This window comes from Heterodontus francisci, chromosome 1 (genome assembly GCF_036365525.1).
Source record: "Heterodontus francisci isolate sHetFra1 chromosome 1, sHetFra1.hap1, whole genome shotgun sequence".
In the NCBI taxonomy this organism is placed as follows: domain Eukaryota; kingdom Metazoa; phylum Chordata; class Chondrichthyes; order Heterodontiformes; family Heterodontidae; genus Heterodontus; species Heterodontus francisci.
In genome coordinates, this window is record NC_090371.1 from 172081552 (window position 1) to 172098452 (window position 16901).

A 16901-nucleotide genomic window follows, 5' to 3' on the forward strand; every position below is an offset into this window, starting at 1 on the left:
GTATTTAAGGAGGAGGTAGATAGATTTTTAAAATCTTGGGGAGTCAAGGGTTTGGCAGAGCAGGCCCGAAAGAGGAGTTGAGGCCTGGGACAGATCAGCCATGATCTTATTGAATGACGGGGCAGGCTTGAGGGGCTGAATGGCCCACTTCTGCTCCTATTTCTTATGTTCTTAAAACAACAGAACACCACAAACAAACTACTGAAATGAACAATGCTTCTCTATGATCATTTATAGATTGAGCCAAAAAGAAAAGCTCTCTCCCCTTTAACAAAACTTTCTCCAAAATATATCTTCAATTTCTAGAGTTTTATCGCTTCACTGGAGTATTTAAAAATTCATCACAAATCAATTCTCCACTTGGCTCTAAACACAGCAGTGCCAAAGATGAAAAAGCACTCACATGCTGAATCTAGGAGATGAAGTACTAAATGATAAAGGATAAAACTGAATCTATAAATAAAGCAGGATTAAGGATACTCTTTTTCTTAGATATAAAAATATAATCACTGGTCCAAAACAGACAGAGATAGAAGATATTCAATGCACTTGGTACAGGTTTATAACTTCAAAATAAGAAACAATTTCATCCCTTCTGGACCAACTAGAGAGGCTACTTTTTATTCAAATGTCACTGCTCTCATTCAAAGGATATGAAAAACATTACTAACATGCAGCACTTTTCTAAGCAGCATTCGAAAGTGCACACTTTTCCAATCTCAACAGTCCCAAACAATGTTGCCATTGCCAAGTGATTTACATTAAGTAAAATAACAGGAACGAGTGAAAACATTGAAGTTTCTTAATTTATAATGCTCAAGTGTAACAAATATTTGAACCCAGCTCCAGCATTTATTGTGCTAATTATTCAGATTCTACTGACTGGTTTGCTTCCAAAATTCAAATCATGACTTTACTCGCCTGAATCAGAGATTGACTCTCACATCCAATCATAGTGGAATGGACTCTCAGCAATATCAGCTCAAGATAAAATAGTTGTTTAGGAACAGGACTGAACATTGTTGAGATAAGGGTGAATGGGGATCATCAAAAATAGTCCATAGAACATTAATCCTATGCAAATGGACAAAAATTGCACTGGTGAAGAGTAACTAACTGTTACTGAATAATGCAGATGGATAGATATCATGGAGTTTTGCTGAGCATTTTCCTCTAACAATAACTGGTGCATTATCTCTACTCGACCTTACCGATCACATTATCCTTCTCCCGGACCTTACCTGTGTCCAGCTTCATAGGACTTGCTCTTGTCTACCTGTACATGACCATAGCATCTATAACAATGGGTTCTTTCCCATACCTACGATGTCACCTGCAGAGTCCCCAAAAGATCTATCTTCAGCTTCCTCCGCTTCTACATGCTGCTCCTTGGCGATGATATCCACAGGTATGGGGTCAGCTTCCCCATTTAGCCCTACCTCTCAACCACTGCTCTCAATTCCTTTATCGCCTCTGCACTGCCGAATTGCTTGTCTGATAATCCAGTTGCGGATGAGCCATAAATTCCTCCAACTAAATACTAGAAAGCCCAAATACATTGGGGCCTGGAGCTTCCACTCGATTGCGCTTGTTTTTTCCAGTGCAAATTTCTCACATTTGGCCCAACTAGCACAAAAGATTGAGAAATTTCAAAGTGCAAGCAATGTTCAGCACAAATTGGGTTTCCACGATTTTTATTAACTAGGTTAAAACATTGTTCTGTAAACCAGCCCTGCCCACAAAACTGGCCATGTCCCAGATCAGATTAATCACCATGGTGATTTGCACTAATTAAGCCCTTTACAGCCCTTCAAAATGGTTCTTAAAATTAGCTTTTTTTTTTGAAAAAGGCACAAGTGCCCTAATTTATTTATTTTATTTTTATTTATTTTTATTTTATTTAGGCACCTTTCAAAAAATTAAATATTTAACTTACTAAGAAACTGACTACAGTGCATCAATTAAGTGAGTAAATGGTTCAGTATAGTTCTTAAAATTCATTTTTACTTATTTAAAATTAAGTTTCTCATAGGTGGCATACAAGACTTTGATTAAAATGCATATTTCTTTTATACAATAAACCCAATCTCAGCTATTAATAAAACTGCACCAAATTACCACTCAAATATAACAAGGAATATTTTTTAATGTAAGGGGGAAAAAAAATTATGTGCAAAGTGGAAACTTTGGCCACCACTACAAGCTCCTTATCCTCGCCATCAACTCCAGTTCCCTCCCTGCCCAGGGTGACGAGCCAAACCAGGCTGTCGGCAACCTTGCCGTCCTATTTGACTTCAAGCTGAGTTTACAATCCCATAATCCTTTCCATCAGAAAGACTGCCTATTTCCATCTTTGCACATCTCCATCCATCTACCGCTGAAACCCTCATCCATGACTTTTGTCACCACGTGACTCAGTGGGCTGAATTTAGATCGGCGGCGAGCTTCAAAAAAGGAACGATGCATGCACGACTTGTACACCACTCAGTTACATCGAGGGGGCAGAACGCCCGCCCCCAGTGATATGGAGGGGGTGGCTGCTCCGTCTTTGGCAATGGCGTCTGGTGCCATCGTGCAGGCTCGGTGCCATTTTTATAGGGCTTCAGGCCCTTCAGTTTAATTTTGATGTCTAAAATGACAGGTTGGAAAAAATTAAAGTTAAAACTTTATTTTCAATTTAAATCCCCTCTCCCACCTCCCCCCACAATGTGTAATCATCATCAATAGCCCTTTCCCCCCTGAACTTCCTCCATGTTATACTTCAACCCCTCCCCACCATCCCCTCCACCAATCGCTTGTTTCTGCTTTTCCCCCACACCCCCGCCCTGAAAATTTCCCTCCTCCCCCCTTCGCCACCAGCTTAGGCCTTGGATCTCCAAACGGAGATCCAAAGGCGCAGGACTTCCAGCAGCCGGCCGCAATATTAGCGTGGGACAGTCGTCGTGACAAGGTAAGTAATTAACTCCTTTATTTACATACATTAACATATTTAAATGTGGCTCCCGTCGCTGAGTGGCTGGGGGACACCACGAGGCCTCGCCACCGCCGGTAAAATGGGTTGGGGCCTTCCCAGCATGGAGGCCTGTGGCGGGCCTCTCCCGGAAGGATTTTCTGGGCCCCCTGCCATGACCCCCAACATTGGGGGCATGAGTAAATTCAGCCCAGTATCTCCAAAGATCTCCCAGCCAACCTCATCCACCATAGATTTCAGGTGATTCACAGCTTTGTTGCCCGTATTTTATCCTGAACCCCTTTCTTTGCTAACTTACATTGACTTAGTTTCCCCCAATGTCGCTAAATTTAAAATTCTCATCTTGCTGTTTAAAACCCTTCATGGCCTCTCCTTCCTCTATCTTAAGCCTCCTTTAGCCCCGATAAAACCTAACCTCCCCTCTGTGAGTTTACCATCCTTTTTTTCATTCATGCCTCTGTGAATCATCTTGGGATCTAGATGGCTGAAGATGTGATGTAAATGTGAGTTACAGTTGTTTGCTGTTGTCTCCTTCATAAATGAAGCAAAGCCTACAGAATCATGGCACAGAAACAGGTAATCCAGTCCATCAGTTCTTGTGCTGGTGTTTTTCTCTGCATGAGCCATCTAGTTTAATCCCATTTTCATGAATACTCCTCATAATAGACCTTTTTCAACTGACTACCTAATTGCCTTTTAAACAGATTTATGGACCCTGCTTCAAAAGCTGATTAATTTTTTCCAACCTTTTAACTAATTTTATAATTTTCAGAACCGTAGAAGTGCAGGAGGAGGCCATTCGGCCCATTGTGTCTGCACCAGTTCTCTGAAAGAGCAACTCCCTCACTTCCATTCCCCTGCCTTCTCCCCACAACCCTGCACATTCTTCCTTTTCATATAACTGTCTAATTCCTTTTTGAATGCTTCAATTGAACCTGCCTCCACCACCTTCTCAGGCAGCGCATTTCAGACCATAACCACTCGCTGCGTAAACAAGTTTTTCCTCATGTCGCTTTCGCTTCTCTTACAAAATACTTAAAATCTGTGCCTTCTCGTTCCTTTCATGAGTGGATAGTTTCTCTCTATCTACTCTGTCCAGACCCCTCATGATTTTGAATACCTTTATCAAATCGCCATTCAGCCTTCTCTTCTCCAAGGAAAACAGTCCTAACTTCTCCAATCTATCTTCATTACTGAAATTCTTCATCACTGGAACCATTCTCGTGAATATTTTCTGTACTCTCGCCAATGCCCTCACGTCTTTCCTAAAGCTCGGCACCCAGAATTAGATGCAATACTCCAGCTGAGGCTGAACTAGTATCATACAAGTTCAACATAACTTCCTTGCTCTTGTACTCTATGCCCCTATTAATAAAGGCCAGGATACTGTATGAACATAGAACATAGAACAGTACAGCACAGTACAGGCCCTTCGGCCCACAATGTTGTGCCGAACCTTTAACCTACTCTAAGATCTAAGTAACTACCTACCCTTCATTCTACTATCATCCATGTACCTATCCAAGAGTCGCTTAAATGCCCCTAATGTATCTGCTTCTACTACCACCGCTGGCAGCGCATTCCACGCACCCATCACTCTCTGTGTAAAGGACCTACCTCTGACATCTCCCCGAAACCTTCCTCCAATCACCCTAAAATTATGCCCCCTGGTGATAGCCCTTTCCACCCTGGGAAAAAGTCTCTGGCTATCCACTCTATCTATGCCTCTCATCATCTTGTACCCCTCTATCAAGTCACCTCTCATCCTTCTTCGCTCCAATGAGAAAAGCCCTAGCTCCCTCAACCTTTCTTCATAAGACATGCCCTCCAGTCCAGGCAGCATCCTGGTAAATCTCCTCTGCACCCTCTCTAAAGCTTCCACATCCTTCCTATAATGAGGCGACCAGAACTGAACACAATATTCCAAGTGTGGTCGAACCAGGGCCTTGCAGAGCTGCAGCATAACCTCACGGTTCTTAAACTCAATCCCCCTGTTAATGAAAGCCAACACACCATACGCCTTCTTAACAACCCTATCAACTTGGGTGGCAACTTTGAGCGATCTATGGACATGGACCCCAAGATCCCTCTGTTCCTCCAAACTACCAAGAATCCTGTCTTTAAGCCTCTATTCCACATTCAAATTTGACCTTCCAAAATGAATCACTTCACACTTTTCCAGGTTGAACTCCATCTGCCACTTCTCAGCCCAGCTCTGCATCCTGTCAATGTCCTGTTGCAACCTACAACAGCCTTCCACACTATCCACAACTCCAGCAACCTTAGTGTCATCGGCAAACTTGCATACCCAGCCTCCCACTTCCTCATCCAAGTCATTTATAAAAATCACAAAGAGCAGAGGTCCCAGAACAGATCCTTGCGGAACACCACTGGTCACCAAGCTCCATGCTGAATACTTTCCATCTACTACCACCCTCAGACTTCTATGGGCCAGCCAATTTTGTATCCAGACAGCCAACTTTCCCTGTATCCCATGCCTCCTTACTTTCTGAATGAGCCTACCATGGGGAACCTTATCAAACGCCTTGCTAAAATCCATAGACACCACATCCACTGCTCTTCCTTCATCAATGTGTTTTGTCACATCTTCAAAGAATTCAATAAGGCTTGTGAGGCATGACCTGCCCCTCACAAAGCCATGTTGACTGTCTCTAATCAAACCATGCTTTTCCAAGTAATCATAAATCCTGTCTCTCAGAATCCTCTCCAATAATTTGCCCACTACCGACGTAAGACTGACTGGTCTATAATTCCCAGGGTTATCCCTATTCCCTTTCTTGAACAAGGGAACAACATTTGCCACCCTCCAATCATCTGGTACTACTCCAGTGGACAGTGAAGACGCAAAGATCATCGCCAAAGGAGCAGCAATCTCTTCCCTCGCTTCCCGTAATATTCTTGGGTATATCCCGTCTGGCCCCGGGGACTTATCGGTCCTCATATCATTCAAAATTTCCAGCACATCCTCCTTCTTAACCTCAACCTGTTCGAGCATATCAGCCTGTTCCACGCTGTCCTCACAAACGACCAGGTTCCTCTCACTAGTGAATACTGAAGCAAAGTATTCATTTAGGACCTCCCCTACCTCCTCCGACTCCAGGCACAAGTTCCCTCCACTATCCCTGATCGGCCCTACCCTCACTCTGGCCATCCTCTTGTTCCTCACATAAGTGTAGAACGCCTTGGGATTTTCCTTAATCCTACCCGCCAAGACTTTTTCATGTCCCCTTCTAGCTCTCCTAAATCCATTCTTCAGTTCCTTCCTGGCTACCTTGTAACCCTCTAGAGCCCTGTCTGATCCTTGCTTCCTCAACCTTAAGTAAGCTTCCTTCTTCCTCTTGACTAGCTGTTCCACATCTCTTGTCATCCAAGGTTCCTTCACCCTACCATCCCTTCCCTGCCTCATTGGGACAAACCTATCCAGCAGTTGCAGCAAGTGCTCCCTAAACAACCTCCACATTTCTGTCGTGCATTTCCCTGAGAACATCTGTTCCCAATTTATGCTCCCCAGTTCCTCCCTAATAGCATTGTAATTCCCCATCCCCCAATTAAATATTTTCCCATCCCGTCTGCTCCTGTCCCTCTCCATGACTATAGTAAAGGTCAGAGAGTTGTGATCACTATCACCGAAATGCTCTCCCACCGAGAGATCTGCCACCTGGCCTGGTTCGCTGCCAAGCACCAAGTCCAACATAGTCTCCCCTCTAGTCGGCCTATCTACATATTGAGTCAGAAAACCTTCCTGGACACACCTGACAAAAACTGCTCCATCCAAACTATTTGCACTAAGGAGGTTCCAATCAATAGTAGGGAAGTTGAAGTCACCCATGACAACAACCCTCTTACATCTGCACCTTTCCAAAATCTGCCTCCCAATCTGTTCCTCCATGTCTCTGTTGCTATTGGGGGGTCGATAGAAAACTCCCAATAAAGTGACTGCTCCTTTCCTGTTTCTGACTTTCACCCATAATGACTCAGTAGACAAACCCTCCTCGACGACCTCCCTTTCTGCAGCTGTGATACTATCCCTGATTAGCAATGCCACTCCCCCACCTCTTTTACCTCCCTCCCTATTCCTTTTGAAACATCTAAACCCCGGAACATCCAACATCCATTCCTGCCCCTGTGATATCCACGTCTCCGTAATGGCCACAACATCGTAGCTCCAAGTACTGATCCATGCTCTAAGTTCATCACCCTTATTCCTGACACTTCTTGCGTTAAAATAGACACACTTCAACCCATCATACTGGCTGCAACTTTGCCCTGTCAACTGTCTAACCTTCCTCGCAGACTCTCTGCACTCTGTATCTGCCTGTTCAACAGCTACCCCATCCACTGATCCGTGACTCCGGTTCCCATCCCCCTGCCAAACTAGTTTAAACCCTCCCGAAGAGCTCTAGCAAACCTCCCGCCCAGGATATTGGTGCCCCTCCAGTTCAGATGCAACCCGTCCTTCTTGTACAGGTCCCACCTTCCCCAGAAGGTATCCCAATGATCCACATGTCTGAATCCCTCCCTCCTACACCAGTTCTGTAGCCACGTGTTCAGCTGCACTCGCTCCCTGTTTCTAGCCTCACTAGCACGTGGCACCGGTAGCAATCCTGAGATTACTACTCTGCTCGTCCTGCCTTTCAGCTTCCAACCTAACTCCCTATATTCGCTTTTCAGGTCCTCATCCCTTTTCCTAGCTATGTCATTGGTACCGATATGTACCACGACCTCTGGCTGCTCCCCCTCCCCCTTAAGAATCCTATAGACTCGATCTGAGACATCCCTGACCCTGGCACCCGGGAGGCAACATACCATCCGGGAGTCTCGTTCGCGACCACAGAATCTCCTGTCTGTTCCTCTAACCATTGAATCTCCTATCACTATCGCTCTCCTATTCTCCCCCCTTCCCTTCTGAGCCACTGAGCCAGGCTCAGTGCCAGAGACCTGGCCACTGTGGCTTTCCTCTGGTAGGTCATCCCCCACAACTGTATCCAAAACGGTATACGTATTATTGAGGGGAACGGCCACAGGGGATCCCTGCACAGTTCGCCTATTCCCTTTCCCTCCCCTTACGGTCACCCAGCTACCTTTATCCTGTAACTTCGGCGTCACTACTTCCCTATAACTGCTCTCCATCACCCCCTCAGCCTCCTGAATGATCCGAAGTTCATCCAGCTCCAGTTCCCTAATGCGGTCTGCGAGGAGCTGGAGTTGGGTGCACTTCTCACAGGTGAAGTCAGCAGGGACACAAGTGGTGACCCTCACCTCCCACATCCTGCAAGAGGAGCATGCAACTGCCCTAGCTTCCATCCCCTCTGCACTAAATGGACAACAGAGATTTAAAAAAAAGGAAAACCTTACCTTACCAAACCCTCCACACAAGAGTCCTTTTTTTTTGGTTAGAGGAGGAGGATGGGTGGGAGACACTACACTTGTAGTGTTTCGGGTTTAGCCACTGCCCAACTATATAGGTTTACTTACCCAGCAGTCCCCTGGTCCGCCGAAACAAAAGGTAATTTACTTTAAGCTGAAACTCACCTTCCCAGCTGAAACTCACCTTCCCTTTATGCTTTATTAACTGCTCTCCCAACCTGTCCTGCTACCTTCAATGACTTATGCACATATACTGCTAGGTATACCCCCTTAAGAATTGTACCCTTTATTCCATATTGTCTTTCCATGTTCTTCCTACCAAAATGATTAATTTCACATTTCTCTGCATTGAACTTCATCTGCCACCTGTCTGCCCATTCCACCAACTTGTCTATGCCCTTTTGAAGTTCTATACTATCCTCCTCACAGTGCACAATGCTTCCAAGTTCTGTATCAACTGCAAACTTTGAAATTGTGCCCTGTACACCAAGATCTAGGTCATTAATATACATCAGGAAAAGCAAGGGTCCCAATGCTGATCCCTGGGGAACTCCACTACAAACCTTGCTCCAGCCCGAAAAACATCCATTAACCACTACTCTTTGTTTCCTGTCACTCAGCCAATTCCGTATCCATGTTGCTATTGCCCCTTTTATTCCATGAGCTACAAGCTTGCTCACAAGTCTGCTGTGTGGCACTGTATCAAACGCCTTTTGAAAGTCCATTGCCTTCATCAACCCTCTCTGTTACCTCCTCAAAAACTCCAGCAAGTTAGTTCAACATGAATTTCCCTCAAGAAATCCATGCTGGCTTTCCTTAATTAACTCACATTTGTCCATGTGGCTATTGATTTTGTCCCTCATTATTTTTTCTAGAAGTTTCCCAGCACCGAAGTTAAACTGACTGGCCTGTAGTTACTGGGTTTATCTTTACACCCTTTTTTGAACAAGGGCGTAATGTTTGCAATTTTCCAGTCCTCTGGCACCACCACCCCCCCCACCCCCCGAGTCTAAGAAAGACTGAAAAATTATGGCCAGTGCCTCTGCTATTTCCACCCTCACTTCCCCCAGTATCCTTGGATGCATCTCATCTGGTCCTAGTGCTTTATCCACTTGAAGTACAGACAGCCTATCTATACTACTTCTTTATCAACTTTAAACCCCTCTAGTGTCTGACTTATGTCCTCTTTCAACATTGCCCGGGTTTCATCATCTTCCTTGGTAAAGACAGATGCAAAGTATTCATTTAATACCTCAGCTATGCCCTCTGCCTCCATATGCAAATCTCCTTTCTGGCCCCTAATCAGCCCCACTCCTCCTTTTACCATCCTTTTACTATTTATATGTCTATAGAAAACTTTGGGATTTCCTTTAATGCTAGCAGCCAGTCTATTTTCATGCTCGCTTTGCTTCTCTCATTTGGTTTTTCACTTCCCCTCTGGACATTCTATATTCAGCCTGGTTCTCAATAGTATTTTCTACCTGGCATCTGTCATAAGCACACTTTTTCTTCTTTATCTTAATCTCTACCTCTTTTGTCATCCAGGGAGCTCTGGATTTGTTTGCCTTACTTTTCCCCCTCGAGGGAACATACCTTGACTGCGCCCAGACCATCTCTTCTTTGAAGGTAGCCCATTGTTCATCTACTGGTTTTCCTGCCAGCTTTAGACTCCAATTTATTCGCCCCAGCTCCATTCTTATCCCATTGAAGTTGGCCTTCCCCCAGTTAATTATTCTTATCCTGGAATACTCTTTGACCTTTTCCATAGTCAGCTTAAACCTTATGATACAATGATCACTATCCCCTAAATGCTCTCCTACTGATACTTGATCCACTTGGCCCACCTCATTCCCAAGAACCAAGTCTAGCAGTGCCTTGTTGGACTAACATCCTTTCTCGTTGGACTAGCAACATATTGTTGTAGAAAATTTTCCTGAACACACTCCAGGGACTCTTTCCCCTCACTGCCCTTTACACTACTATTATTCCAGTCTATGTTTGGATAATTAAAGTCCCCCATTATAACTACCCTATAATTTTTGCAGCTTTCTGTAATTTCCTTGCAAATTTGTTCCTCCATGTCCTTCCCAGTAGCTGGTGGCCTACAGACAACACTGAGAAATGTAACTGCACCTTTTTTGTTCCTTAGCTCTAGCCAAATTGATTCTGCCCTCGACCCCTCTGGGACATCATTTTTCTCCAGCACTGCAATGCTCTCCTTAATCAATACCACCACCCCTCCCCCTTTTTTCCCTTTCCTATCCTTCCTGAACACCTTGTATCCAGGAATATTTAACACTCCAGTCCGGCCCTTCTTTGAGCCAGGTCTCTGTGATAGCCACATCATATTTCCACATGGCAATCTGCACCTGTACCTCACCAGTCTTATTAACCACACTCCGTGCATTGACATACATGCACATTAATCCTGACTCAGACTTTATTACTTTCTCCCTTACTCTGACCCCACCTAATAACATACTCTTGTGCTATCTTGGTATTCTTCTCTAATACTTGCTCCTGGTTCCCACACCTCAGACAAGTTACCAGATTTGCTTCCCTCCAATCTGAGCTCCCTCTCAGGTTCCCATCCCCCTGACAATTTAGTTTAAACCCTCCCCAACAGCACTAGCAAATCTCCCTGTGAGGATATTCGTCCCAGTCCTGCTAAGATGCAACCTGCCCATCTTGTACAGGTCCCATCTGCTCCAGAACCGGTCCCAATGTCTCAGAAATCTGATGTCCTCCTTCCTACACCAGTTCTGCTGCCATGTGTTCAATCGCTTAATTCTCCTATTCTTATGCTCACTTGCACACGGAACTGGGAGTAACTGAGATCACTGCTTTTGAGGTCCTGCTTTTTAGTCTCCTTCCTAGCTCCCTAAAATCTGCTTTCAGGACCTCATCCCCTTCTTACCTATGTCATTGGTACTGATGTGGACCACGACCTCTGGCTATTCACCCTATCCCAGAAGAATGTCCTGCAGCTGCTCTGTGACATCCTTGACCTTGACACCAGGGAGGCAACACACCATCCTGGAATCACGCTTACTGCTGCAGAAACGCCTGTCTGCTCCCCTAACTAACAAATCCCCTCTCACTACTGCTCTTCCACTTCTCTTCCTACCCTCCTGTTTAGCTGAGCCACCTGTGGTGCCACAAACTTGGCTCTGACTGCACTCCTCTGAGGAACCATCACCCTCACCAGTATCCAAAATGGAAAACAGATTAACAAGTGAGGTTGTCTCAGGAGACTCCTGCACTACCTGCCTGGCTCTCTTAGACTGCCTGGCGGTCACCCATTCCCTATCTGCCTGCAAACTTCTAACCAGCGGTGTGACCACCTCCCTAAACGTGCTATCCACGTAGTCTCACTAAGCGGAAATACTCTATTACTTTATCAAAGCCTCTCATAAGTTTGAAGATCACTAAGGTTATGTAACCTTTATAGTTCCAATTTTAAAAAACAAACTTCTCAAGTCTCTGTTTGTAGCAAACTCCTCACCCCCAATAACATCCTAGTGAATTGACTATGCACCTTTCGATATCCATGCTAGAGTAGGTTTACACGGTTTATGTAAGGAGCAAACCTGATGTACTGAATGGCATTGGCTTGATGTATGCTTTTGTATGTTAAGATTCAGACTTCTTCTAAATCATTGACAAATTACTAGCTCATCAAGCAAGAAACAGTCAACCAAAGCCTAACATAGCAAAGTTAATGCTTTGTTTTCCCACAATTCTGATAATGTCACCATTAGTAACTTACCATGACATCAGCCTTGTGCTTTATTTTTTTGGCTTCTTGCAAGTGATGCTCTACTGGGTATTGCCTGAAGAAAAAGAGGCGAGAGATCAGTATGAAATTGTAGTCAGTTTACGTTATATTTTAGAGCATATTTTGCTGTTGTAGTATTTTTTCAGTGCCGGAAAAGAGCACAATGAAATCAAAATAAATTACTTGTCATCAAACTTGAGTAGAGGCCTTGTTAGTTTGGAATTTCCATTAGGGAGGGACTGTTCTGGAGTGATATTACTGGCAGTACCATGGTAAGACACCTGTGGATAAGAAAGTTTTACAAATGTTCATTTCAATTCTTTCAATGTCACGATTATACAAAAAAAAATCCATCATGCTGCCACTTTCCTGAATCAGAAGATGTACCATATGACATGGCACTGACCATGTCTATGCTGAATTAGTAGATCTCAGGAGGGCAGCAATGGTGGAATTATGAACAGTTTCAGTACACCTCGGTGAGGGAAGAAACCTTTTAAAGCTAACTGCTATCCATTGACCAATGCTGAAAAGCAAACATTTACATGCTGGGTGAAGCAACTGCAACACTCCTAATCCAGGTTCCAGATGAAAAGCAGCCACTTGGGCAAGACTGCAGATGCCTGGCCAAAACCTTTGGCATCATGTCCTAACCAAGGGTCACTGTTTTTGGGGAAGGAAGGGGAAACAGCAGAAAAGAAAACAATATCCCACTGCAATGTTGCTGTAAGTTTCCAATTATTTCTGTAGCATCATTCAAACACCATCTATTATAATTGTGGCATCCTCAGTCATTTATAAAAGTCATGTTCATTTTAGAGTCAGAGTGGTACAGCACTGAAACAGGCCCTTCGGCCCACCGAGTCTGTGCCAACCAACAACCACCCATTTATACTAATCCTACATTAATCCCATATTCCCTACCACATCGCCACCATTCTCCTACCACCAACCTACACTAGGGACAATTTACAATGGCCAGTTTACCTATCAACCTGCAAGTCTTTGACTGTGGGAGGAAACCGGAGCACCCGGCAGAAACCCACACGGTCACAGGGAGAACTTGCAAACTCCGCACAGGCAGTCCCCAGAATCAAACCCGGGTCACTGGAGCTGTGAGGCTGTGGTGCTAACCACTTTATACACATTAAAAAGGAAAACCTATGTATATTGTCCAGACTACAGTTCTGCTTTTAAATCCATGAATCCTTCAAACACATCTCAATAATTCAGTACAAATAAAAATTACAAATCTGAAATAAAAACAGAAAATGCTGGAAATGCACAGCAGACCCGCCAGCATCTGCAATGGAAATGATAGGTGAGCAAGTTGCTGCAGTGCACCCTACAGATCATTCCTCCCACAGCAGTACACTGAGCAAATGAACTGCTCTGGCTTAGATGGTGTTGAGCTTCTTGAGTGCTGCCTGCTGCAGCTACAGCCACCCAGACAAAGCGCGAGTATTTCATCACACTCATGCCGAGCCTTGTACATGGTGCTGAGGCTTTTGAGGGTCAGAAGACGAGCTACTCTTCACAGAGTACTTAGCCACTACTCTGCTCTTGTAGCCAATGTTAGAATGGCTGGTCTGTGTCACTGGTGACTTGGTTGTGGGAGCACATTGATGATAAAGGGGAAATGTCTAGGTTTTGCCTTGCTCGAGGTGGGTCACTTCCTATGTGGCATAAGTCTTAGTCCAAGCCTGGATGTTATCCAGGTCCTCCTGTAGGCTGACACAGTCTGCTCTGTTATTGGAGGAATTGTGAATTGAATACTGTGGAAAAGGGAACAAATCTACTCCTGAGCTTGTGACAGAGGGGTAAGACATTGACTGAATAAGCAGCTGAAGGTGATTAGGCCAAATGCATCCCGAGGAATTCCTGCAGCAATGTCCAGGGGCTGTGATGATAAGCCTCTGAAAACCACAACTATCTTCTAGTCAGATACTTCAGCCACTGATGGGTTTTCCCATTAGCTGCAGTTTTACTGAGGTTTGGTTAAATACTGGCTCGATGTTGTGGGCAGCTATTCTCACCTTTCCTCTGGCATTCAGCTCATGTCCAAGTCTGGATCAAGGCTGTAATGAGCTCTGAAGGAGAGTTAATCAGGTAAAATCTGAACGGAGCATCTGTAAGCAGGCACCATGGGATATTTACCAGGAAAGGAGGCTTTGCTTTTCAGCAGCTTAAATGGTAAAAGCTAAACCAGCCAATGAAACAAATGCCACAAATAATTTTACATCCATCAACTAATATTAATAAGGCACACTGCACATTAAATATTTAAGACTGCATTTGAGCAATACATCCAATTATGCAATGACCCACTTGATATTTCTTATCCTTGAGCCCACAAATAAAGCAGAGAGTTTGCATTTTTACCTTGCTTAAGTGCCCTGACTGTTTATCCTCCGTTCTTTTGTGCTTGGAAGATAATGATCTGGATGAAGAGTTATTCTTGTTGCTATTATCCTTGGTATCACTAGCACTCATTGTGGAGACTTGGCTGGAAGTACTACTCCCACTGTTGTGCCGTTTGTGGGCTGCCTTTGCTGGTTTCTGTACAGGAGATGGAAGTGGCAGTAGAAATGGGTTTTCCTTCTCAGAGGAAGACTTGGAAATGCTAAGAGGAAGGATTAACAGAATTTTTTTTGTTACCTTACAGTCAGGAAAGTAGAACTAGCCTCTTGGCTCAAATTACTGGAAAATATTATATTCTTAGATATTTTAATATCAAAAGTGAAAGATGCAAACTTAAGGAGTCAGTAGTATTTTCCCCAATAGCAACAGATTAGGAACCTAAGGACTTTGAGCAAATTAAAGTATGTTCTGATAACAGACGTCTAGCATGCCTCTATCAACATCACAGTTATAGTATAGAACATCCACACTCAAATTTGAAATGGAAGGAAAAGGAGAAAAGCAGAGTGAGAACCTTCCATTAGAATCTCATCCTTATACATAATGCAAGAGAATTTTGATGACTTACTGATTTTCCAGATTTCAATTAAGAAATTATATTGACTGTAGGGCTGTGAAAGGTATTTAAATTGACGATATTTTTGCATATAACCAATTTATAGTTTTTTTTTCTTAAATTAGTAACTGCCTTCTTGAGATTTGCTAAAATATACTTGTACAGCAGGCTCCTAGTTATTTAAAATCTCACCACAGATGTGCCTGGGCACAAACTCTTTTAGTGCAATGCTTTGAAAATATTCAATCATACTTGATTTAAGAAATGCAAAGTTTGTTCATGACTCTAGTACTGACATTTTCTTTCTATGATCGGCACAGAAATGACTTGCAGTTCAGCAAGTTTATGTGCTATATATAATCAAAACACATATGCAAGAAGTATTTTTAGCTGTGGCTTGTGAATCAGCAATACTGAGTTCAACAGGTGTCTGATGAGAACTCAAATGTGTTGCATGAAATCTCTCTCTTGCTAATTTTAGAAATGGTGTTATTAGATACGCACCGCTTATGACTGGATTCCTTATGGCTTGAAGAGGACAACTTGTTTTCTTTATCCAGCCTTTGCTTTTTGCTCTCACTTGCTTCCACATCAATCTGAAATAGACAATTTTGAAATGAAACAAACATGAAATTAATTTAATGTCAATATTCAAAATTAAAACTGCATTATAATTTTGTTCCCCTCAATAGTTACATAAACCTGAAAGATCACCATCTTAGCACTTGAGAGCAGCCTAGAATTTTGAATGGTTCTGCCTGTGACAACGCCTCAGCGGATTGCGAGCTTGGCATCTGAGAGCTTGGGTGAGTTTGATCATTTTGGAATGTCTCTCTGAGAATGGAAAATTACACCATCGTGCTTCTTCTCCTCTTCCCCTTCCCAGACGCTCCATGCCAATCACAGCAACATAAATGTCTCCAGACAAATTCAGAGTCACATCACCAAAACTGGAGCGGAACAACTGCAGGAGCAGAAACAAATCCTTGTACGGCTAGCAGGTTAACCTTTTGTAATGCAATATAAAATTTTCTCTCTTTGCTCCTGCCGATTAAATTTTTTTTTAAAATTCCCCTCTTTACTTCTTCCTAAGTGACCACACTTCTCTGTACCCAAACCTGACAATACCTTCCACATAGCTGTTGTGCGGGTGAGAGCAGCTTCGGGTAATACTAAATATTTCTTCAGCATAAGGGGGTGGGTGGGTGGGGGGGCTGGAGAGGAGAAAGACAGGGGGGGCGGGTGTTGTGGAGAGGAACACTGCTTTCATTTCTGCACTTCAACTTATAGCAAATCTCTGATCAGGATCTCATCAGACAAGAAACCAGATGCATAAGCCCGAATCCCACAGGAGAGTTGACGACCATCTCAATTAATTGTCTTTAAAAGTTTAGATTTTTGAGTTGATTTAAATCAAATCAATTGTGAAATAATACCATTATAATTTTCTGTATAATTCCCCCAGCAACTACAATCACTATTGGTATTTATATTTTGTTTCCTCCCCAAAAAAATTACAAACATATTCAAACAACATGGTTGACTACTTCATCAGTCCTGGTTGAGTCAATATTTCCTTCCAATTAAACATGAGACAGACCAAAGCTATTGTCTTTGTCTCCTGCTAAAAATTCCACTTCGTGGGTACTGATTTCATCCTCCTCTATGGGTATTGTCTCAGCTTGAACCAGACTGTTGGCAATCTTGACGTCCTGTTCAATGCTGAGCTGGGCTTCCAACCCCCTATCCACTCCATCACAAAGACTGCTCGCGCTCTCTCACCTTCA

The 16901-nt window shown here is 43.6% G+C and overlaps 1 protein-coding gene across 4 annotated transcripts in view; it reads right to left on the reverse strand.

Annotated features, from left to right (window-relative positions):
- The window catches only part of LOC137373671 (AF4/FMR2 family member 1-like), a 187243-nt gene that overhangs the window by 20417 nt on the left and 149925 nt on the right, over nucleotides 1-16901 (reverse strand). For 3 of the 4 annotated variants that reach the window (XM_068038805.1, XM_068038796.1, XM_068038816.1), the window contains exons 12-15: nucleotides 15619-15710; nucleotides 14520-14760; nucleotides 12321-12418; nucleotides 12129-12192 (exon numbers count right to left, since the gene is read on the reverse strand). In XM_068038805.1, the coding sequence (XP_067894906.1) occupies nucleotides 12129-12192; nucleotides 12321-12418; nucleotides 14520-14760; nucleotides 15619-15710 (495 nt within the window). Of the gene's footprint in view, nucleotides 1-981; nucleotides 1075-12128; nucleotides 12193-12320; nucleotides 12419-14519; nucleotides 14761-15618; nucleotides 15711-16901 lie in introns of those variants that run through there. The other variant, XM_068038826.1, reaches the window with a different exon arrangement.